Raw genomic sequence first — 26328 nt, forward strand, 5'->3', positions numbered from 1 at the left:
TATATATAATACTTTTTGTTTTAATACCCTTATGTTATCTAAAATTTGTAATGCAATAAAACGCCTATTACGAAGAGAAGATAAATTTGTAGGAAGAGATGAAAATGGAAATTCTTACTATGAATCAAGTAAAGGAAAAAGGTGGGTTATGTATAGCAGTGTTTCTGAGCCTACAACAGTGCCTCCGGAATGGCATATATGGCTTCACTATACTGATAATGTAGTACCAGTTAATAATAAAAAAAGAAAAGTAAAACATACTCCTAATTTAACGGGTACAAAAGATGCATACTATCCAAACCAAAAAGTGAAAAATTACTATAAAAGCTGGAGTCCTGATAACTAAAGATGCGAAGGTCAAATATACTTGAAATAACCGCTGGATTATTTGTATTAATTTTTACTATTTTTCTGATTTTCTTTGCTATTGATAAGCTATCTTACATAAAGAAAAACTATAAGGATTGCTATAAAATATATGGTCTTTTTGCTAACGCTAACGGTATAGGAGTTGGTGATAGTGTCAAGATCTCTGGTGTAGATGTTGGAAGCATAACTGGTGTATCACTTGACAAAGCTACCTACGTAGCACGAATCGATATGTGTATAAGCAAAGACATAAAATTGCCAATTGATAGTTCAGCTCTGATCACTAGCAGTGGAGTTGTTGGCAGTAAATTTGTTAATATATCACCTGGATCAGATATTAAACTAATCTTGCATGGTGGTAAAATAGAGTATACTCAAGCTGAAGCAAATATGGGTGGAATAATGGACAGAATTCTTGGTATGTTTACAAAGTGAAAATGGCAGGATTCCAAGTATATCCGTTCAGGTAAAGCCTCCTGTAGTTCTAAAGTATTTAAGGAGTTTGCCTTATTTCTTGCCTTTTCTACCGCTTGCTTTGGGGTTTATAGTATAGAAAGTGCCTTAACAGTTGCAGTGCATGTCTATCAATGATAAAATAAAGATTAATTTATTTTGATATTATGATTGGTTTACTGTTTGCCGTACTGTTGTTCCTCTGTGGTAGTGATGCACTTGCAAAACAGGAGCCACGTTCAATAGCTGGAGATAATCACATAAAGGTCATAAATTATAACCCACAAGCCATACATAAGTATACGGGTTTTTATGGTTATCAGTCCAGTATATTGTTTGAACCAGGGGAGGTAATACAAAACCTTTCAATGGGTGATTCAACTGGTTGGCAACTCCTTCCTCAAGGTAACAGATTGTTTATTAAGCCTATAGATGATATTGCCGATACTAACACAACTATAATTACCAATAAAAGAGTTTATTACTTTGAATTTCATGCTGAAGAAGCAACTGGACTAGATGATCCAAGATTAGCATATGAAGTAAGGTTTCTTTATCCACTATTTAGCAGTGATGAGATTTACACAACAAATAACGGTGATATCCTCGAACAAGCTAGTCATACCATTATTCCTGATATAAACGATATTGAAGTTGTAAAGAAGGGTTTAAATTTTAATTATTCCATCTCGCACGTTAAAGGCAGTCAGTCAATAATACCAATCAAGGTTTTTGATGATGGAAAATTTACATATCTACAATTCAATAAAATAAACTCTGATTTCCCGGCAGTTTTTATGGTTGATTCTGCAGGATATGAGTCTGTCGGAAAAGTTAAGCCTTCTCCACGCGGGGTCTCGGGATTTCTTTGTTCGTTCCCCTGGTGGTGTTCCATACCATGTTCTGGCTGATGCAGCGAGTCCTCGTTGCCTTTGTTGCTCATCTTTTGTCAAATTATGTCAGCAGTGAAGTCCACACGTCTAGCTCGATACCAAGCAGAGATGAAAAAGAAAGAAGGACCAGATCTAGCAACACAACGAAGCCACGCACGGCCTTAGTTCGCAAACTAAGTCCTCATCATACCAGGACTGATATATTCCTACTCGACCAATGGTCACACCTTAAAGTCTAATGTCTAACGAGAGACTGAATTACCTCCTCTCCGACAAGTCTTTAGTAAATTTCCGTACAGTTGATAACTACCTGATAATCGAAAGGGTAAGTTCAGTGTTTACCTTAAGGAATGGATCGAGTACAGTTTGCCTATTTAATGAAACCATACCTTTCAAAAAAGGGTAAAGGCTATAATGCCCGAGATATGGGTGCAAAATTTCTTCTATGATGTTCTGTAATTCCATAAAGGCCAATAGCGTTAAGGTGCTGTTTATAGGTATCAAGCAATATTTCTTGTTCCTCTCTGTCATCATCATCCATCTTCCTCAGCCTAATAATTTGTTTCATCACTTTTATATCCCAACCTTCATCTGTGGCTTTTGCATATACATCACGAATGTGATCTTGCACATCCCTCTTTTCTTGTTCAAGTTTTTCGATTCTCTCTATGTAACCCTTCAACTCTTCAGCCGTTATTTTTACTGTATCTTCCATAAAACTCCACTAATTAATTGCTGCCACTAATATTACCAGTTTTTACTTGCACTTCAACAACAGTAATAATATTTTTATCTTTTTTTAAAATCTTAAAGCGAAAACCATACATGGAAAACTCCTCGCCTTCGTCAGGAATGCGCTCTATTTCATTCACAATCATACCTGCTAGAGTTGTAGCTTCTTCATCAGGGAGATTCCAGTATAACTGCCTGTTAATGTCCCTAATAGTAGATTTTCCTTCTATGTGATACATATTATCAGATATTTTCTTTATAAAATTCTCCGTAATCAAATCATGTTCATCCGAAATTTCTCCAACTATTTCTTCCAGTATATCCTCAAGAGTTACAATTCCCTGCAGTGCTCCATACTCATCAATAACAAATGCAAGGTGTTTCCTGTTCTTACGGAAGTTGTGAAGTTGCACGCTGAGCGGTGTACTTTCTGGTATGAACCAAGGCCTTGACATAACTTGGGTAATGTCAACTTCTTCCGCTTTATTATTCTTTTCACGCAAAGCATTTATTAGAGCTTTCACGTGAATTACACCTACAATGTTATCTGGTTCCTTCTGCCATAAAGGTACTCTACTGTGACTGCTGGTTAAAATCTCTCTTATTAACTCTTCTTTATTCCGATCTATATCAAGAGAAAATAGGTTTCTTCTATGGGTCATAATTTGTGATATCTCTGTCTCAGCCAAATCAAGTATGCTGCTTAGCATATCTAAATCCTGTTGCAACATAGTTCCTTCACTGCGGTGAAGAGTAATCATATTACGCATTGCATCCGCTGCAGATATCACTTCCTTATCTTTATGCAGCCCACATAATTTTAGGATGAGGTTAACAATAAATTGAATACCTAGTGTCAATGGAGAAAAAATCTTTACAAAAAACAATACAAAATAAGCAGAAAATGATGCAAATTTTTCAGGATTTTGAATAGCATAAGTTTTTGGTAGAACTTCGCAGAACAATAAAATACAAAATGTCATTATAATTGTTGATAGGAGAATGCCCTCATTTCCAAAAAGATTGATAAATATTGCTGTAAATAAAGCAGAGCAAGTAATATTAATAATTGTATTGCCGAGCAATACCGTTCCTATTGTCAATTCTTTCCTATTTAATAAGCGATCTATTACCCTGGCTTTTTTGTTACCGTCTAGCTTTAGCTTATTAACTCGAGAACGGCTAATTGAGGTTAAGCCTATTTCTGCTCCTGAGAACAAAAACGATAAAACTAACAAAACAAAAATTGCTGATGATACTAAGACCAATAACCAATCCATTAAAGTACGATGTTATTGTGATAAAAAATAAAATTAATTTTACATGTTATGAGAGGCATTTGCAAGCCTGAATTTATATTGCCGAATTTTATATACCTTTAATCTTAAAAAACAAATCATAAAGCATATTACACGCTGCGTTCACATGCTCATCCTCAATGATAAGTGGTGGGGTTACCCTTACTACTTTGTTGTTTAAAACCCTAGTTATTATTAAACCTTTATCAAGAGATCGACTAATAATTTTATCAGCTACAAGAGTTGCTAGTTCTATTCCCATTAGTAACCCTTCTCCACGAACTTCTAAAATCATCTCAGGAAATTCTTTAGCTAAAAGCAACAGCTTTTCTTTTAAATATTTACTAATTCTTTTAACATGATCAAAAAAGCCTTCTTTTAGCATTATATCGAGCACTGCATTACCAACAGTCATGGCAAGTGGATTGCCACCATAGGTTGATCCATGAGTTCCTGGAGTAATTGCTTCTGCTATATAATCTTTCACTAAACATGCAGCTACAGGAAAACCGTTACCCATAGCCTTCGCACAGGTTAGCATATCAGGTTCAATGCCGACATTTTGATAATGAAATAAAGAACCGATGCGTCCATATCCGCACTGCACTTCATCAAAGCACAAAATTATTCCTTGAGCTTTTGTTATTTCCCTTACTTTTTGAAGATATTCTACGTCTAGTGGATATACTCCACCTTCGCTTTGTATGGGCTCTAAAAATACAGCAGCTATTTCATTGTTGATTTTTTCTTCTAATGCTTTAATGTCATTTCTTGGCACTTTATCAAAACCAGAAAGGAGCGGAGCAAAACCTTCGCGTGATTTTTCATTGCCTCCAGCAGAAATTGCAGCAATACTGCGGCCATGAAAGCCTCCTTCAATTGTAATAATACGATTACGTTTTGCTTGCCCTTTTGAATAAAAGTAACGACGAATAAACTTAATTGCAGCTTCTGTTGCTTCAAGCCCACTTGAGCAGAAAAAAACTTTATCTGCAAAAGTCAGGGTTGTTAAACGCTCGGCAAGCCTTTCTTGCTCGGGAATAGTGAAAATGTTAGAGCAGTGCCATAATGAGCTCGATTGCTCTTTCAGCTTATCTGTAATGTATGGATGACAATGCCCTAAAGAAGTTGTAGAAATACCTGCAGCAAAATCTAAATATTTTTTACCATCTTTATCAAAAAGATATGCCCCTTCTCCCCTGACTATAGGAGTGTCAAGTCTATTATACGCATTAACAACATGATCCATTTTATAAGTATTGTGGTATTATCTATACTATACCTGAAATGAATCCATTAACACAAAGCTTTTCCTTTAACCTCTTATGCTACTTCAACTAAAAATTTGGCTAATGCAAACCTTTTTTGTCATTCTATAGCTAAAGTGACTTGGTTTTACCAACACTTATTAGCCATTGTAAAAGTTTTTGTTTCTATTGAATGATAGTTGTAGCCTATGCAAGAAGTTTATTGACTTTGAGCGCACTTTAGCCTATACAATTTTAATATCTTAAACTACTGGACATGCCCGATCTAAAGACAATGATGTTAAATTTTGGACCTCAGCACCCAGCTGCACATGGAGTGTTGCGTCTTGTTTTAGAGATGGATGGTGAAGTGATCGAGAGGGCAGATCCCCATATTGGGCTTTTGCACCGCGGTACTGAAAAATTAATAGAACATAAAACGTATCTTCAAGCTTTGCCTTATTTTGATCGCCTTGATTACGTATCACCAATGTCACAAGAGCATGCATATTCACTTTGTGTGGAGAAATTGTTGCAATGTGAAGTGCCAATTAGGGCAAAGTATTTACGTGTCTTGTTTTGTGAACTGACGAGAATACTAAATCATTTACTGAACGTTTCTTCTCAAGCACTTGATGTTGGAGCAATGACCCCTCTTTTATGGCTCTTTGAAGAAAGAGAAAAAATACTGGAATTTTACGAAAGAGCTTCAGGTGCAAGGTTTCACGCAGCTTACATCAGGCCAGGTGGAATTGCAGCAGATGTTCCAGAAGATTTGATTGAGGATATTGCAAAGTTTATAGAGCAATTTCCAAAATATATAGACGATGTTGATGAACTTTTAACAGAAAATAGGATATGGAAGCAACGCACTGTAGGAATTAGTGAAATATCAATTAAACAGGCACTTGATTGGGGCTTTAGTGGCCCAATGTTGCGCGCTGCTGGGCTTGCTTGGGATTTGCGAAAAAGCCAGCCATATGAGATATATGATCAACTAGATTTTGATATACCGATCGGCCAAAATGGCGACTGTTATGACCGTTATCTAGTTAGAATGGCAGAGATTAGGCAATCTATCAGTTTGGTGAAGCAGTGCATAGAGAAAATGCCTGAAGGGCAAATAAAAACTGAAGATAGAAAAATTTCTCCACCGTCAAGAGCAGAGATGAAAAAATCTATGGAAGCTCTGATTCACCATTTTAAGCTCTATTCAGAAGGATATCACGTACCAGAAGGTGAGGCTTACGCAGTTGTTGAGGCACCAAAAGGTGAGTTTGGAGTGTATATAGTTTCAGATGGTACCAATAGACCTTATAGGTGCCGAATAAGAGCACCTGGCTTTGCGCATTTACAAGCCTTAGACTTTATGGCAAAAGGACACATGCTTGCTGACGTTGCAGCAATTATTGGCTCACTCGATATAGTTTTTGGTGAGATTGATAGGTAATCATTGGTACCCGTTCAGGCAATGGCGTCATGCAAGTAGCTGACACATAACTGTACGAACATTTGTTTGCAAAGGCAGTATGTTAAGTGTTATAGCCGATTTTGCCTCAAACACAAAGGCAGTGCCTTGACTACTTGGATCCAGAAAAATTGATTGTGTACTATACAACATTTTCGATTAAAAGCGTAACCGTTCACTGTTAGACTGCATTCTGTGATTTTTAGCAAAACATGATCTTTCATTTGAGCTTCCTTCAATTTAAAATAAATACAGAAAATTGCTGCCTATAGCTAAACTGACCTTACCCAGAAAAAGTGGAGAGAAAGAAAGGAGTTTTTTCGGGTAAAATAAAATTTTGGAGGATTAGAAATGGCAAGAGAATATACGGCAGAATTCAAATTGGAAGCTGTTAAGCTGACAAATGAACAAAGAAAGGTAGGTCAACCAGTTGCAAAAGTAGCAAGAGATCTAGGAATAAGGGATAGTGTATTAGGAAAATGGATGAAGAAATATAACGAAAAAAAGTCAGCGGCAAATGCATTTCCAGATGTAGCACCTTATGACAAAGAGAGATTTGATTTACAGAAAGAGTTAGCAAAAGTAACAAGAGAAAGAGACATTTTAAAAAAAGCCCTGGCCAGTCAAAAAGAGTAAAATATTTTTTCATAAAAGAGCATAGTAAACACTATAAAGTGCAGGAATTATGTAGGGTTTTCTGCTAGTGGCTACTATAAGTGGACTACAAGGAAAATAAGCAGTAGAGAATCAGCAAATAAAGAGTTATTAGCAGATATTCAAAAAATATATCAAGCTTCTAAATGTAGATATGGAGCTCCTAAAATTCATGCTGAATTAAAGGCTTTGGGTAAAAGTTGCAACTTAAAAACAGTGCAAAGTATTATGCAGAAAAATGGTATTCAGGCTATATTGAGAAGAAAATTTAAAATTAAGAAACAACAAACGGACAGTAGCTCCCAATATATTAGACCAAAACTTTATTGTCGATCAACCAAATAAAGTATGGGATTACTTATATAAAAACCAAAGAAGGATGGCTATATTTGGCAACAATAATCGATCTATATTCACGCATGGTAGTTAATGAGCAGTTCAATAAATAAACAATTGGTTATGGACTCTTTATTAATGGACGTTAACAAGCGTAAACCTGCCAAAAATCTACTATTACATAGTGATCAAGGTTCACAATATACTTCGCAAGGTTATCAATATCTCTTAGCTGTAAAGAATATAGATGAGTAATAAAGGCTGTTGTTACGACAATTCTGTTGCAGAAAGCTTCTTTAGCTCATTGAAAAGAGAAATACTTATTGATACTTCACAACACTCTGCTCAACAAACTAGAACTGCAATATTTGAATACATAGAAATTTTTTATAACAAACAACGTCACTATTAACTATTGCATTCCAGAACAATTTGATGCATCATTCTTTTTGTAAAAAACATTCCAAACTTTCTCTCCACTTTTTCTGGGTAAGGTCAATAAACTATAACATTTTTACTTAATTTTGTCAACTTCTCTATTCGTTGAAAAAACAATCTTGCATAAAAAAATCAACTCATCTCTTTCAAAGGCTCTATATTGAAGATAGAAAGTCCAGAAGCGATGACGTGTGCTAAGGCCTGCACGAGAAACATTCTTGCAGCGGTGAGGTTTAAGTTGTCTTCCAGTATGAAACGCATGTTTAAATCACTCTTGCCATACCCCCATAAAACGTGAAACGCTTCTGCAACTTCAAGTAAGTAGAAAGTAATTCTGTGTGGCTCACAAAGCCTTGCTGCAATTTCTACCACATCTGGCCACTTTGCTAAGGTTTTTATGAGGAAGAGCTCTCCACCTGTCCTTAAAAGTGAAGGATCTGCTGTTGGGAGCTCTTTTGGAGCATTACGCATTAACGAATGAGCACGAGCATGCGCATATTGCACGTAAAAAATAGGGTTGTCTTTTGACTGTTCTTTAACTTTAGCAAAATCAAAGTCCAAGACCATATCATTCTTGCGTGTTAGCATTATAAAACGAGTTATGTCCCTGCCAACTTCTTCCACTACATCTCTTGCTGTTAGGAAGTTTCCTGATCTTTTGGACATTTTAACTGGTTTGCCATTCTCGAAAAAATTCACGATATTATGCAGTTTTACCTCTATTTTTGCTTGATCATCACTGAGCGCAGAGACGACTGCTTTGAGCCTTTTGACGTAACCACCGTGGTCACTACCAAGCTCTACGATCATATTGTTAAAACCACGTGATATCTTGTCAAAATGGTAAGCAATATCCGAGGCAAAATAAGTCCAGCTACCCCCATCTTTCTTCAATGCACGGTCAACGTCGTCACCAAATTTTGTAGAGCGAAATAACATTTCTTTTCTGGAAGTCCAATTTTCACTTTCTTTGCCTTTTGGTTTCTCCAGGTACCCTTCATACACTAGACCCTTGTCAGACAATATCTTTATACTCTCTTCAATTTTGCCACTTTTTTGTAGCTCATACTCTGAAGTAAAAACATCATGATTTACTCCAAGCAAGTTCATGTCTTCCTTTATGAGTTCTAAGATAAAACTTAAAGTATATTCCCTAATTATTTGATTATCTTGCTTTTTTAGAAATTCCTTGCCATATTTTTTAGCTAGCCCCTCCCCTATTGGTTTTAAATATTCACCTGGGTATAAACCTTTTTCTATACTGATTTTTTCTCCCAGAGCTTCTTTGTACCGCAGATATACTGACTTTATTAGTGTATCTATCTGCGCTCCAGCATCGTTAATATAGTATTCCTTAGTAACTTTATAACCAACTTTTTTCAATAAATTTGCCAGAACGTCACCAAATACTGCCCCTCTTGCATGACCAATATGCAGTGGACCAGTTGGATTTGCAGATACAAATTCAACATTGATGGCCTGATTGTTCCCTATATCTAGGGTGCCAAACTCTGTTTTTAGCTCATTTATTTGTTTTAAAATCCCATGCCATACTTTTATTTTTAAGTGTATGTTGATGAAACCAGGGCCCGCTATTTCCACTTTTGCAACTTCATCAAAAAGTTCAAATTCTTTGGCTAAAACCTCTGCAATTTCAATGGGATTCTTCTTTTCATGCTTTGCGAGCACCATAGCAACGTTTGTGTAAATATCTCCATGTGCTCTATTGCTTGGAGGTTCTACGATAAAGTTTGTTGTATCTGTATTTATAATACCTCTTTGCTTCAACTCGTTTAATTTACTCAAAATTAAGGAAGAAGCCCTTTTGAAAATGTTCATCAACTAGAAAAACTATGAAAACCTCCAACAATATAGCGAATAAGTGGGGCTAGTTGAAGGTTTATCTTATCTCTACTCTTTGTTTGATGTAAGGCGACCTTTTCTGGGTCAAAAGACCCAGAAAAGTTATAGTTTATATTAAGACATTGTCGTAATCATGGTAAGAGAAAGCCATACCTTCGCTGTAACCATCATTACCAGCATCAGGTTCTTTAACACCATCAGGTTCTTTAACATCATCAGGCTCTTTCTCTTTCTTTAGTTCATTCTTAATATTTTCTTTCAGTTCATTCATAGTCTTATCATCAATCTCAAACTTAAGACTTTTCTCCAGTTCATTCTTAATATTTTCTTTTAGTTCATTCTTAGTCTTATCATCAATTTCACACTTAAGACCTTTCTCCAGTTCATTCTTAATATTTTCTTTCAGTTCATTCTTAGTCTTATCACCAATCTCAAACTTAAGACTTTTCTCCAGTTCATTCTTAATATTTTCTTTCAGTTCATTCATAGTCTTATCATCAATCTCAAACTTAAGACCTTTCTCCAGTTCATTCTTAATATTTTCTTTCAGTTCATTCATAGTCTTATCATCAATCTCAAACTTAAAACATTTTTTCAGTTCATTCATAGTCTTATCATCAATCTTACACTTAAGATCTTTACCGCATTTATCATAAATCAACTTACTCTTATTGACTTTACAATCATCCAACTTTGTGAACAAATTAATTTTCAACATATCACTGACATAGCACGTATCAAGTGGCAATATACGTACATGATTTGCATTTTTTTGATTCGGACAAGAAAAAGTATTCGTTGGCATAAAATATCTCCATTAGTAAATAAAATTATTAAAAAATTAACCATAAGATGGAAGTGTGTACTAACAATGTACACACTGTATTACTTTTATATAATATGAACAGTGCCTTCTAACACTGACATATTGTGGGTAGAAAAAAAGGCTTCAGCACTTTTTGCATCTAATATAGAAGAGTTTATTACTTCTACACATTTATCACATTCAGAATTGTTTTCACAACTGCCCACAAGTTTACCATCTATAACCTGAAGGTTGTTTTTAGCATTCTGAATAGTTTTTGCACATTCTTTAAACTTGTAGCCTGTTGGCTCTTTGGTCTCAATATCAAGAATATCATCAGTTATTGGGTTGACCGTTATTGCAAGCTTTGAAAAATCAACGATTGTTTTAGATTCAGGTTCAGGCTTAACTTGTGGACAAGGGGGACAAGCAGGACAAGCAGGAGCAGGGGGACAAACAGTATCAGGACAAGCAGGACAAGGTGGTATATTTAAATCGAATTCGGGAAGCTGTATATTTAATTCGAGTCCATCATGCCGCGAGTCAAAGCGGTTATGGCAACGTGGGTCAAAGTTATGATGGTACCGTGGGTCAGTTATGCAAGCTGTGCGCACAGGAGTACATGAATCCATACGTGGATACGAAGAAAAATTGTAAGTCATAAAAATCCTTTAAAAAGCAACTATTAGATTATTATAGGATAAAAAAGTTAATGATTTAATAATTTTAAGGCTAAAATTAGCATACACACAGTACTTAACTTACAGTACATTTCAAAATACGACTTTAATGTAGCAGATATTAGAGTTAAAAATTTTACTATGGTAGATAATGATAAGATTCCAAGAAGAAGCTGTCAGTAGTCAAATTAGTTGTGTTGCTGAAATAAATTGTAATATATGGTTACTGTGAATAACAATTGCTTATCTTCTCAAGCAAAGCATGAAACACATGGGTTGAATAGCACCCATGTGCTCTTGGAAGCACGTATAGCTAGACGTGCGTTTATGAGTTGTTTAAAAACAATCTTCTAATAAAGAAACCCAAATTCATCACAAGGATTATGACATGTGTCATAATAATTATGATATGAGTTAAAATGATTGTGGCACGAATTAGTGGCACAAGGTGCGTATGCAGGTGCACAAGCTTGTGCACAGTTCGATACTGGTGTTGGTGAAACTGATGCTGGCGAATTAAAAGCCGTACATGGTAGTTTTGGTAAATGACTATAATTATAAACCATAATGATCCTTTAAAAAATACTATGAGATTATTATAAATTAAAATGATTAAAAATTTAATAACTTTAATTATAAATCTAGCATATCAACTAACGGTATGATTTAAATTTTCTTTCAATTCCACTGTATCTTCGCCAGTTTTGCATACAGCCCGTCTTTACTTATTAGAGAGTTGTGAGTTCCTATTGGCAACCGTAGCTCAGTTGGCAGAGCGTCAGTTTGTAGTGCTGAATGTCGCCAGTTCGATCCTGGTTACTCACCCTATTTTTCTGCAAAAATGCCATCTGGGCTGAAAAGCCCAGAAAGCATTCAGTCTTATATAAAATTAGTATCAACAGAAACAAGACTATCCTCATTATCATAATAGTAAGGATTTGTTTTTTCCGTACTATCAAAAACAGTTTTTAATAGTACTTCCTTATCACTGTCCCATGCAACTTTCTTCATAATTTTAGCAAAATCTTCACACTTTTTGTCAACTCCACAGTCCTTTATTTTGCCATTAGCCTTTAGATAAGGCTTTAATGAACTATACAATATCTGAGTGTTATTGCCCTCTTTATCTATCATTTGTCCTAATGTGTTAACAAGTATCAATGGTGCAATTTGTTTTGCTTTCGCAACAATTGTTCGATCGGACTCTCTAATGAGATCAGGACATGATTCTCTCATAAAAAAGCTTTTGTTGTATTCTTTATTATTATGATAACCGGCAGGGTAACAGAAACTCTTAATTTCATCGTCTTGACAGGCTATCTCTTGTGGATTATCCATACATTTTTTACATGACATATTACTAAAATAGTGTGCTGAATCAAAAAGCTCTGTAAAGGCAAATTTAAAATTTACTACACCGTAATAACCCTCTATTCCCTTTTCTATATATGTCGCAATTTTAGGATTACTATACATCTCAGGATACAATTCCTTTAGTAAATCAGATGTATTAAAACCTTGATGACCTATTTTATTATAAGCTGTATACCAAGAAGCATGCGCTCCACAATTTTCAGCTTGGGAACAATCTAAGGTTATTTCTTGAGATGTAATGACACTTGCTTTTCCAGTTTCATCTTCTTTCTCATCAGTATCAGGTTTGTTTGTACCAGTTTCATCTCCTTTTTCACCAGTATCAGGTTTGCCTGTACCAGTTTCATCTCCTTTTTTACCAGTATCAGGTTTGCCTGTACCAATTCCTTTCTCTTTTTTGCATTCTTCAGCTTCTTTTTTATACCACTCAACCTCTGCCTTTGCCATTCCAATTTTACACTTTACAACTTCTTCTTTGGCTTTCTCAACTTTCTTTTCACACTGTACAAATGCTTCTTTTATCCCTTCAGCCTCCTCTTTTGCTTTTCCAGCGTCTGCTTTTGCCTGTTTAGCTTCTGCTTTCACTTTTTCAATCTCATCTTGAGCTTGTTTTATTGCTAAATCGGCTTTTGCTTTAGCATCATCTTTTGCACGTTCTATTGCCTGTTTAGCATCATCTTTTATCCTCTCAGCATCTTTTTCACATTTCGCAAACTGCTCTTTTGCTTCTTTAGCTTCACCATGTGCTTGTTTTACTGCTTCCGCAGCTTTTGCTTTAGCATCATCTTTTGCACGTTCTATTGCCTGTTTAGCATCATCTTTTATCCTCTCAGCATTTTCTTCGCATTTTGTAAACTGCTCTTTTGCTTCTTCAGCTTCACCCTGTGCTTGTTTTGCTACTTCCTCAGCTGCTTTTTTAGCTTTAGCATCCTCTTCTGCACGTTCTATTGCCTGTTTAGCATCATCTTTTATCCTCTCAGCATTTTCTTCGCATTTTGTAAACTGCTCTTTTGCTTCTTCAGCTTCACCCTGTGCTTGTTTTGCTACTTCCTCAGCTGCTTTTTTAGCTTTAGCATCCTCTTCTGCACGTTCTCTTGCCTGTTTAGCATCATCTTTTGCACGTCCTATTTCCTCTTCAGCATCATCTTTTGCACGTTTTATTGCCCTTGCAGCATCATCTTCTGCACGTTTTACTGCCTTTTTAGCATCATCTTCTGCCTTCTGAGCCCTGTTTTTGCACTCTTCAAGTGTTTCTCTGGTAAATTCATCATCCTTTTTCTCTTTTTCGATCTGATCTCTTGGATCCGTAACCTGATCCTCAGTTGTGACCTCATCATCAGTTACTACCTTATCATCAGTTACTACCTGATCTTCAGTTGTGATTTTATCCTTGATCGTCTCATCTACACCCTCATCACTATAAGAAAATTTGTTAGTATATGAATAGCGATTATTGATTTTATCACTATAGTTATGTTTTAACATAGAGACCTCCTATACAGTTAAAATTGGAATTACATTAAGATAGAACAAGCTATGAATATAACGTGAATGAAAGAAACCACAGGTCACGAAATTTCCGGATAACTATGGAACCATTATAAAATAATAAAATTAAAAATTTAATAATTTTAATTATAAATCTAGCATATCAACTAACGGTATGATTTAAATTTTCTTTCAATTCTACTGTATCTTCGCCAGTTTTGCATATAGCCCGTCTTTACTTATTAGAGAGTCATGAGTTCCTACTTCTTCTACTTTCCCATGATTAATTACTATAATCTTGTCAGTCTTGAGTGCGGTTGATAGCCTGTGTGTAATTACGATTGTTGTTCTGTTTTGCATTAACTCGCTCAATGCTTTTTGCACGAGGTTCTCACTTTTATAATCAAGGGCAGAGGTTGCTTCATCCAGTATTAAAACCTGAGGGTTTTTGAGTATGGCTCTTGCTATTATAATACGTTGTTTTTGTCCTTCAGAAAGTTTTAATCCTCTTTTTCCTACAAATGTATCAAATTTATCAGGCAGCTTATCAATAAATTCCATCGCATAAGCACCGATAGCTGCTTGCCTTACTTCCTCATATTCAGCACCCGGTTTGCCATATAGTATATTTTCTATTATTGAGCAAGAGAATATCATGTGATCTTGTGGCACTAAGCCAAACAACGATCTGAGGTCATTTAACGCAATTGACTTAATATTGTGCCCATCGATAGTAATGCTACCTTTGTTTGGATCATGAAAACGGAGCAGAAGCTTTAAAATGGTGCTTTTACCACTGCCAGATGGTCCAACAATTGATACTGCTTGACCTGCCTCTATAGAAAATGATACGTTATTTAACGCTGGCTTATCAGACTGAGATTCATAAAAAAATGTTACGCCATTAAACGAAATTCCTTTTTGAACACTACAAATTTTTATAGGATCATCGGGATCTACTATAGAGCTTTTCATATTTTTAAATTCAAATAAACGCTCTACTATTCCAAGACCTCGTTGTAAATCACTGATATTATCGCTCAAATTATTTATAGCTCCTGCTGCGAGCGCTGAATAAACCACAAATGAGGAGAGTTCTCCTATAGTTATATTATTGCTTAAGACTTCTTTAATACCAAAAAAGAGCAAAACAACTAGTGAACCTATCACACACGTGATAACTAGAGTTACTAAAATAGCACGCAAGAGTACTAATTTTACGTATGATTTTGATACTGAGTTTAAATACTCCTTAAAACGGGTTTTTTCATTTTCTTCGAGTACAAACGATTTGATAGTCACTATAGATCTAAAATTTTCCTCACTAAATGACGCAAGCTCACTTAATTTATCCTGGGCAAAGCGTGCATGGCTACGCACTTTTTTTCCAAGTGAGGTCACGATAATGAGTAGTATAGGTATTATTGCAGCTGCATACGCAGTTAGTTGTATATTTGTATATAATAACATGGCAACACTACCAATCAATATTACAAAATTTCGTAATATGGTTAGTAAGCTGCTGTTTATTATTGATTGCAGCACAGAGGTATCAGTAATTAACGCTGAGATAACATCTTGTACACCTGTGTTCTCAAAGAAGCTTGGTTGTAAATCGGTAATACTGCTATATAAGTCATATCTGATTCTTGCGATAACTTTCTCGCTGCCAATGCCAATGAAATATAACCGAGTAAATGCAGTGAGAGAAATGGCTAAAACTATAAGTATTGCAACTAATAGTTTGGTAGTAAAATCGTGCTCTGTGCCAGAATCAATTATATTGCTTAAGCCTCTGCCAAAGAGGAGGATCGTTAAGGCTGAAAATAAAACTGCAATAAAAGCTATGACAAAATAGGATAGATTAGGCTTTATATAGTAAAATAACTGCCTAATATTAGATCGCATCGTATTTTGAAGTTTCTAAAGTTAAGTATATAGATTTTAGTTTCAGGGGAAAGGTATAGTATGAAGCAATTTAGGTTCTGCAGCTGTTGTGATTTTAGTCCACCAAGAAAGGGTAGTAGCTCGCAGAAACAAAAAACTTGCTTGACAAACTCCGCCAGCCCTCTTATCATAAAATTGAAGCTATTTATTTATCTTCTCTGTACAGATTAAATGACAAAAAAACTCACGTATCTGGCGTCTCATGTTTAATTTTTTGCACTATGTGCACCTTATGTCTTTATCAAACTTCTACCTACATAAGCTGAAACGCGCTTATAAAGCGTTTAAAACATAAAAAAACGCCAACTTAAAAAATGGATAGTGAATAACTAGCTACCCTAGGGTTTCTTTTGCCTTTTTTTCTGTTTAGTAAATTTCTTAATGTTTCTAATTTAGATTAGTTGCGGTTTAAAAGCAACTGAATCGCGATTATTAAGCATTTAGAATAAAAAAACGCCATACTTGAAAGTATAATGTAAGTAATTAGCCAACCACGGGGCTTCTTTTGCCTTTTTTTTCGTTTGGTAAATTTCTTAATGTTTATAGCTAAACGACAACCGTCATCCCGCTGCTTGTTAGCGGAATCTCTTGTTAGCGCCGCGGCGGTATGACGGTTCGTGGCAGCGTGACGATAAGCTCGTCATCCCGCTACGTGTTAGCGGGATCTCTTGTTAGCGCCGCGGCGGTATGACGGTTCGTGGCGGCGTGACGATAAGCTCGTCATCCCGCTGCTTGTTAGCGGGATCTCTTGTTAGCGCCGCGGCGGTATGACGGTTCGTGGCAGCGTGACGATAAGCTCGTCATCCCGCTACGTGTTAGCGGGATCTATGTTGAGAGATACCGCGAATGAATCGCGGTATGACGGTGTAGATGATGGTTAAGTAATTCGTCATCCCGCTGCTTGTTAGCGGGATCTAGAGATACCGCGGCGGTATGACGGTTCGTGGCGGCGTGACGATAAGCTCGTCATCCCGCTGCTTGTTAGCGGAATCTCTTGTTAGTGGCTAAGAGATACCGCGGCGGTATAGCTATACTTAAAAATATGGTTGAATAGTTGTTAATAATAGTGTATAATTATTAATCTTTTCTCAGTATTTTTACTATGGCTCTTTCTAAATTTCTCGATCCGAAATTGGACCTAACATTTAAAAAAATATTTGGTACTGAGAGAAATAAGAATATTCTTATTCATTTTTTGAACGATATTTTAGGGTTTACTGAGATAAATACTATACAAGAAGTGGAATTCCTCAGTACTATAATGGATCCTGAAATTGCATCTGATAAACAAAGTATAGTTGATGTTTTTTGCAGGGATTCTAGTGGGGCCAGGTATGTGATTGAAATGGTGCGACCTGAAAGCCTTCGGTCATATTGTTTAAAAGGAGAGGAATTCATTCAGAAAGAAACTGAAAGGATTCTAAAGCTTATTGAACCAGATGTTTTGCCATCTGAGTCTACGCATCAGTGCGAATTGGGTAACCAGTTGGTGCCGAGCGACGCGGACAATGAACCTCCTCTTGATAAAGAAGATGCTCAATCGTGAGAGAAAGCATAAACTACAAGCATCATGTGGTTGGAGGGCTAGGCTTAGTGGTATGGTGAACGTAAGTGAAGCTTCATAAGTATCGTAACGATTAAAGAGCTAAAGATGCTGATAAGCTCCGACCAAAAGGTAATGTGGATGAGTTACATTTTTCATTTCTGGATGTACGCAAATAATAATTCCACCGGTATAGAGAAGCCACCTAACCCACTATTGTATGACAAAAGGAACAGGATAAGCCTGTATTTTCGCCTATATGGCAGGCAACCCGCAAGGAATGCTGATGGATGTGCAGGTAAAGGATAATGGAGAAAGCGAATGCCATTTTGTAACGAAATGGATAGAATTTGTAACATTAATTCGCGTGAAAACGAGCAGACTTCCATTTGGTCCCTCATGACAAGAAACTTTGTTAACCACTTAAGGTAGGAAAGCAGATGATTACAAGTACAACTGTAAGTGCACCTACCAATAACTCCGAAGCATGGAACCAGTTACCCTGGAAGAAATGCCAAAAAGTTGTTATGAGGCTACAGAGGCGTATTGTTAAGGCTGTCCAACAAGGCAGATGGGGTAAGGTGAAAACTTTACAACACCTTCTCACACGCTCTTTTAGCGGCAAAGCTTTGGCGGTTAAGAGAGTAACTGAAAACCAAGGAAAAAACACAGCAGGTGTAGATCGTCAAATATGGTCAACTTGCAACACAAAATTTCAAGGAATAAAGCTATTAAAACAAAGAGGATACAAACCTTCTCCGCTAAAACGGATATACATCAGTAAGTCTAATGGCAAAAGAAGACCTCTTGGAATCCCTACGATAAAAGATAGAGCCATGCAAGCATTATACTTGTTTGCTTTGGAACCGATAGCTGAAACGATCAGTGATCGTCACTCTTATGGTTTTAGACCAAAAAGATCCTGCGCAGACGCTACTGTGGCTTGTCACTTGTTACTGGCAAGCCGTAACCAACTACAATGGATACTCGAAGGTGATATTAAAGGGTGTTTTGATAACATTAACCATGAATGGCTCATGAAGCATATTCCTATGGAGAAGAAAATTCTTCATAGCTGGTTAAAAGCTGGCTTCCTAGAATCAAAAACTCTGTATTCCACAACTGCAGGTACCCCACAAGGTAGTATCATCTCTCCAATACTAGCAAATCTAGCCCTAAATGGACTTGAAAAATCATTGGAAAGTCAATTTGGTAAACTTGGCAGTAAAAGAAGAAGCAAAATCAGAAGTGGAGTAAATGTAATCAGGTACGCAGATGACTTTATCATTTCAGGAATCACACGTGAAGTACTGGAAAATGAAGTAAAACCTCTAGTATCGTCCTTTCTTCAGGAGAGAGGTCTTATCCTTTCCGAAGAGAAAACAAAAATTACATCTATTACAACAGGGTTTGACTTTCTTGGTTGTAATGTACGCAGGTATAATAAGAAGTTAATTATAAAACCTTCAAAAGAAAGTATTAAGAAACTTCTTAATAAAGCACGTACATTGATAAAGGCAAACATAGCGAACACTCAGGCCGTACTAATCAAGTTGCTCAATTCCCTATTAAGGGGATGGGGAAATTACTACAGCCATGTGTGTGCGAAAAGAGCTTTTAACAAAATAGACCATGAAATTATGTGTGCTCTATGGAAATGGGCAAAGAAAAGACATCCTCGTAAAGGATTACGTTGGATAAAGAATCGTTACTTCAAGGTAATGAAACAACGCCAATGGGTCTTTGCTGCACCCATATGCAAGAACAAACCGAAAGAGATAAGGTATTTAAGACTGCTTAGGTTGATTGATATACCTATCAGACGACATGTTAAAATCAGGGCGGATGCAAATCCACTTGACTTAAAATGGAAAAAGTATTTTGATGAAAGAGTGAAACAAACAAAAATGTTAGCAAGCTCTTTCTCAAGAGAAGGTTCTCTACTGTTGGTGTCACCATTAAGAATGATGTTTTCTGAGGAATCATGAAGGACAAGCCGGTTCGAGAAAAGAAGGACTTAGATAAGGGGCTCAAGCGTAGTGTGGGGAAACCTGCATGCTGCGTTTCTAAGGGAGGGAGTAGTAGCAATACTACTTCCTTACCTAACCAGCTCACTCGTGATAAAGGCTTTGAAAAACGCGCACAACTTTATGCTGCTAAGGCTTACTCAAGACAAGCTGATAAATCTGGTAAATACGTTGATTTAAAGAAGATTTTCTTTATCGCGATTTCAAATTGTACCTTATTCCCTGATAAGCTTGACTATATATCTAGCCATACCATAAGAGATGAAAAAACCAATGAGCATGACTTAAAAGATTTTCAATTTATCTTCATAGAGCTGCCAAAATTTCCTAAGAGTAGAGCAGAACAACTAGAAAGTGTAGTAGACCGTTGGCTATTTTTTTTCAAATATGCAGATGAAACAACGGACGAAGATCTCAGAAAAATTGCGGAAAAATCACCAATAATAAAGCTAGCATATGATGAATTAGATAAGTTTCACTGGAATGAAAAAGATCTAGTAGCTTATGAAGAAAGAATAATGGATCTGCGCAAAGAAGAAGCCATTCTTGAATACAGACTTGATCTTGCTAAAGAGGAAGGTAGAAAAGAGAGGGAAATTGAAGTCGCAAAGAATCTACTTAAAGCAGGTGTTTCTTTTAATATTATAGCTCAAACTACTGGTCTTTCTATGAGTGAGATCAAAGAATTGCAGAATTAAGTGTGAATGGTTACGAAAAATATAAGTTTTTGCGATAAACGACATAGTGATGTATTTGTTGTTCAGCATGTCAGTGGAATATTTTCTGAAAAATTTCCACATAACTCTTTCAGATTTCATAATATCTCTTGCCACTCATCTGAACAGATACCCATTTTGGAGGGATACCAATAATAGTTGTGAGCGGTACAAGTTTAGTCCATATACCTTCCAAGCATAACACGCTCACGAAACTTTAATGCGATAGCTTGGTTTCTACTGAAAGACAGCATTATGCCAAGTGCGATGCTCGAAGATAAAAGAGAAGAACCACCATAGCTAAGTAACGGCAGGGTTATGCCGGTGGTTGGAAAAACACTCAATGTTACCCCTATGTTTATTATGAATTGTGTGATGAATTGAATTGAGATACCGAGAATCACCAACAGATTAAATAATTCATTTTCCCTATATGCAATGTAAAGCAAACGGGCGGAAATGATACCAAATAACATCAATGTGGCTAAGCACGTAATCAAACCAAATTCTTCTGCTAAAACAGAAAACACAAAATCTGTATGACAATCAGGAAGAGAGGCTTTTACGCTACCTTCACCAGGTCCAACTCCAGTTAATTGACCTCTTTTGAATGCTTCTAATGATTTTGTGACTTGAAAGTTATCGCGCTGCGTAAAAAAGACAAAATTGTAAATCCTTTGCTTTATATGTGGGAGGCATAAGTAAGCTATTGTAGTTCCAGTTGCGGCCATTCCTATTATGCATAGAAAGTATAAAAATGGTATACATGCAATAAACATTTGACCAATAAAAGAATATGTTAAAAGCATGGACATACTGAAATCAGGTTGCAAAAGTAACAACACAAAAACTAACAGAAATATTATGATTGATATGTGCATTTTAAACCTCATTTCGCTGGCCAAGATACTAGCTATAACAACAGAAAAAAATGGCCTTACGAACTCAGATGGTTGAACAGAAATTTTGACAATATGTAACCATCGTTTCGCACCTTTTACCTCTATACCAAGTATTATCGCAATTGCTATTAGAATAGTAAATAAAATGAAACCTGCGAACGAGAGGTTAAGTATAGTTCTTGTGTTGAGAAAAGAAAATGTCACCAAGGTAATTAGTGACAGGACTATATAAATTGTGTGACGCCGTATAAAATAATCTTGTGGTAAAGAAAGACGCTGCGCAATTACAGGGCTTGCTGAATAAACAAGAATGAAGCTTATAGTGAGCAAAAAAAACACTGGAAGGATGAGATAATAATCCAGCGTTCTATACCAGAGTTTAATATTCATTTTGTTCCAATGTGTAATGCCACTATTCCATAGCTCATATTATGAAACTCAACATTCTTAAAGCCTACCTCTTCAATTTCCATTTTAAAATCAGCCTGAGTTGGAAACTCTCTGATGCTCTTCACTAAATATTCATAAGAACTCTTGTCTTTAGCAACTATGCTGCCAATTTTAGGAATTACTTTAAATGAATATAAGTCATAAAGTTTGGTAAATATCTCATTTTGATAGTGCATAGGGGCAAATTCTAAGCAGATAAATTTTCCATGTGGTTTTAATACCCTGTGCGCCTCATTTAAAGCCTTCTTACGGTCAGAAACATTTCGAATGCCAAAAGCTATTGTGCAATAATCAAATTCGGAGTCTTCAAATGGTAAACTTTCTGCGTTCGCACATACCCAATCAAAATTAATTTGGTTTGAATTTATAGCTTTATCACGTCCTCTGCTTAGCATGTTTTGATTTATATCGCATACTGTAACCTTAGCACTTGGCTCTTTTCTTACTATTCTTATTGCTATATCTCCAGTTCCTCCAGCAACATCTAAAACCTTAGAGTTTTTTGTAAAATGCACACTATTTACCATCCTATCTTTCCATAATCTGTGCATTCCGAGGCTCATTATATCATTCATGGTGTCGTAGCGACTTGCCACGGAATCGAATACCTCTTTAACTAATTGTGATTTCTTCTCGATTTTTATAGTAGACATTACGTAAAAACTCCTTTATAATTAGTAAAAATTAATTTGAATTAACACAAATGTCAACGACAGGCCTTGAGCCTGTTAAAATCTTCTTCAGCGTGGTATGATGACCGAGTTAGTGGGCTTGATGCAACCACTAAGAAACCTTTGGAGTAAGCAATGTATTTATAATGCTCAAACTCTTCTGGGGTAACATACCTATCAAGTTTTGCATGTTTTGGAGTTGGTTGTAGATATTGACCAATTGTAATAAAATCAACCTCAGCACTGCGCAAATCGTCCATAACCTGAAATATTTCCTCTTTTGTCTCTCCAAGACCGACCATAAGCCCTGACTTTGTGAAAACTTTGGGATTAATCTGCTTTACCATCTTCAGTAAATATAGTGAATGAAAATAGCGAGCTCGTGGTCTTATTTTTGCATACAATCTCGGCACTGTTTCAATATTGTGGTTATAGACATCAGGTGATGCAACAGCAATTGCTTCAAATGCTCCTTTCTTATTTAAAAAATCAGGAGTTAAAATCTCTATTGTTGTTTCTGAAGTTATCTTTCTAATTTCTTCTATGCACTGTATAAACTGATTTGCGCCACCATCTGGTAAATCATCACGATCAACAGAAGTAATGACAACATGTTTTAAGTTTAACTTTTTTATTGCTTTTGCTAAATTTTCTGGTTCATGAGGGTCTAGTTTATCAGGAATGCCAGTTGCAACGTTGCAAAATGCACAAGCACGAGTGCAAACAGAACCGAGAATCATCACAGTAGCATGACGTTTATTCCAACATTCACCAATGTTTGGACATGCAGCCTCTTCGCACACTGTATGCAAGTTATGCAGTTTAACGATGTTTAAGGTTTCATTGAATACTTCACCGGTCGGAGCTTTTGCTCTGAGCCATTGAGGTTTGCTATGCATCTGAAACTGCTAACTCTACCTCTTGCTTTACTAAAACTTTTTTCAACCTTCTTTTTATCTTCTGCGCTTTCTCACTTAGTTTAATCGTTCTTGTGTTGAGCAAAAAAGCATCTAAATCACCTTTGTAATCTATAGTTCTCAAAGTTCTTGTTGCCACACGAAATCTAAACTTTTTATTCAATATATCACTTGTCAACGTAACCTTATGTAAATTTAAAAGAAAGGTACGCTTTGTTTTACGATTCGAATGTGATACCTTATTACCAAAAGATTTTTTTCTATTTGTTAATTCACAAACTCTACTCACTTCAATATACCAAATTATTCTATGTACTTAGATTACCTTATATAGTCAAATAGTCAATACTCTCTTGCTTAATTTTTATACCATATACTGCTTTATAACCAAAAAATATCGTAATTTTTTCTATTATAAGAGAAATCATATGCTGAATTTCCAATGCTTTGCTGCCATTTGTTACTACCAGATGCAATACACCCGAATTTATATTCTGTGCATATGAGATCTTTTTCGGTTTTGTACACTCTGCTATTTCTTTCCCTACTATATTTCGCCAGTTTAAAATAAGACGTATTTCATTTTTGCTAATCTTATTTTTCATGCATTTTAATACATAGTTTTCAATTATAGACTTTAATTTTTTTGGACCGCTACGTTTGAGCATAATAACCTCAAAAATCAATTTTTATCATTCTATAAATTTAATATAGAGTACAATTGTTTGTCAATCCCAGTGTTACAACTGGGATTGTAGCTGCTTTAACAACAACTCTACCCTCTGGTCTCACACCGTAAAAGCAGTATTTTTATGCAAAACTTATCTCAACGTAGCACTTGTCAAGATCGTTCCATTCAAAAATTTTTGTTTTGCCTCATAATTAACCTTATAGCTGTTTTAATTGTAATTAGTTAAATTATTATTAACTTGCCAGGCTAGATCCAAAAAATAGCATAATCAATATGCAAATTGTAATAGAAATCACGTTTGCGTATGGTTTATTGCTATGCGGTTAATCTTTCCTCAATCCAAGCTGCTTGAATAGCTTCGAGTATTTTTTCGTTACAGCGTTTTTCATCATCATCAAATTCCTCTAAACTCAAGACCTTTTTTTTAAGCTCAGTGAATCTGATACTAATTATATTCTCATTTGGAAATTTTTCCTCCAGAGCTTCCACAATATCTTCTATATCAAGCCATTTCATACTTTTTTGTATTTATCTGCTAAGTTAAATTGGTGCCCATGGGGAGACTTGAACTCCCAAGGTCGCAAAACCCACGGATTTTAAGTCCGCTGCGTCTACCGATTCCGCCACACGGGCTTTTTTTATCTATCTAGAGTAAAACTCTACTACTAAATTGACTTCCATGTCTGCTGAATAAGGAACCTCAGAATATTGAGGCGACCTCAAATATTTCACTGAATGCTCTTTACTATCTGCTTCTAAATAATCCGGAGCCTTGCGCTCTTGTTTTTGTTCAGCCTCTACTACTACAGGGATTTTTGCTGCCCTTTCTCTTATTTTTATTATATCACCTGGCTTCACTCGATAACTCGATATGTTAACCACCTTATCATTAACTGTAACGTGCTTGTGAGATATGAGCTGCTTTGCTGAGTAAATTGTTGGAACAAGACCAGAGTGGTATAAAACAGAACTTAATCTCGATTCTAAGATACCGATAAAATTATCAGCCGTATAACCCTTTCTGTTATAAGCATCTAAAAATGTACGTCTGAGCTGCTTACTTGAAATCGCATAGTAAAACTTAAATTTCTTATGTGCAGCAAACTGCTTACCAAAGTCGGATAACTTCTTGAATCCAAGAATACCATGTTGACCTGGAGGGTATTTCCTTTTGTTTACTGGGTCTTTAGCTCTACCCCATAAATTTACACCAAGTCTACGGCTAATCCTATACTTTCTAGTGATAACAGTTGTCATATAAAAACTCTCACGATTTAACTTTAGATTATTAAGGATTTTAGCACTCAGTGTCAACTTGTTTTTGCTGATATAATCTTTTATACTTCATTTTTAAGTTTTTCTATTAACACATGAATCATTCACATTTGGAATCTATGGCAAACGCCATCCGTTTTTTATCAATTGATGCAGTACAAAAAGCAAACTCTGGACACCCAGGTATGCCACTTGGCATGGCAGATGTTGCAACTGTTTTGTTTGCTAAATATCTGAATCATAATCCTGATGATTCTAAGTGGTTCAATAGAGATCGCTTTGTTTTATCAAACGGTCATGGGTCAATGTTACTATATTCAATATTATATTTGACAGGTTATATTAGCATAGATGAGCTAAAAAACTTCAGGCAAATGGGATCCAAGACCCCAGGTCATCCAGAGTTTGGCTTGACTTCCGGAGTAGAGGCAACAACAGGCCCGCTCGGTCAGGGGTTTGCCACTGCTGTTGGCATGGCACTTGCTGAATCGATTCTTAAAGAACAATTTGGAGATAGCTTAATTAATCACTACACTTACGTGATGCTAGGGGATGGCTGTCTTATGGAAGGAATAAGCCATGAAGCAGCATCACTTGCTGGGCATCTTAAATTGAATAAGCTCATAGCCCTTTTTGATGATAATGATATCTCTATAGATGGCGCTACTTGCCTTTCCTGCTCTGATGATGTAGAGAAACGCTTCTTAGCGTATGGATGGAATGTTGACAAAATTGATGGCCATGATTTTGATGCCATATCCCTTGCAATAGAGCAAGCAAAAAAGTCTGATAAACCTACAATGATCTGCTGCAAAACTATTATCGGAAAATTTTCAAGCCGTGCTGGCACATCCTCTGTTCACAGTGGTGCTTTTTCGGAGGAAGACATAAAACAGATGAGAGAGAAATTAAACTGGAATTATGAACCATTCCATGTACCAGAAGATGTGAAAAACGCCTGGAAGAAAACTGTTGAGAGAGCAAAACAAAACTACACGATGTCATTCCAGCGCGTGACCAGGAAAGAAGAAAAAGAATGGATCCCAGTGTCAAGCACTGGGATGACAAGAGAGAGTACTGGGATGACAGAA

At 36.1% G+C, this 26328-nt stretch overlaps 1 protein-coding gene and 1 non-coding gene across 2 annotated transcripts; one reads left to right on the forward strand and one right to left on the reverse strand.

The window, feature by feature from the left end:
- The first annotated feature begins 1638 nt into the window (after positions 1-1638).
- On the forward strand, positions 1639-6522 carry LOC123257811 (NADH-quinone oxidoreductase subunit D). The gene is made up of 2 exons (XM_044717794.1): positions 1639-1676; positions 5278-6522. Exons 1-2 carry the CDS (start codon positions 1639-1641, stop codon positions 6440-6442), a joined length of 1203 nt encoding a protein of 400 aa, XP_044573729.1. The 3' UTR covers positions 6443-6522.
- A 17989-nt stretch (positions 6523-24511) lies between these two features.
- Positions 24512-24595, reverse strand: Trnal-uaa. Its single transcript has one exon. It is a non-coding gene; the product is annotated as a tRNA-Leu (tRNA).
- Positions 24596-26328: the final 1733 nt, after the last annotated feature.

The sequence above is a fragment of the Drosophila ananassae genome (genome assembly GCF_017639315.1).
Source record: "Drosophila ananassae strain 14024-0371.13 chromosome 4 unlocalized genomic scaffold, ASM1763931v2 tig00000066, whole genome shotgun sequence".
Taxonomy (NCBI): domain Eukaryota; kingdom Metazoa; phylum Arthropoda; class Insecta; order Diptera; family Drosophilidae; genus Drosophila; species Drosophila ananassae.

Coding starts and splice junctions, on each gene's coding strand:
- LOC123257811 (XM_044717794.1), top strand. CDS start 1,639: ATGAGTCTGTCGGAAAAGTTAAGCCTTCTCCACGCGGG. Junction 1,677..5,277: donor TTAAGCCTTCTCCACGCGGG/GTCTCGGGATTT, acceptor GGACATGCCCGA/TCTAAAGACAATGATGTTAA.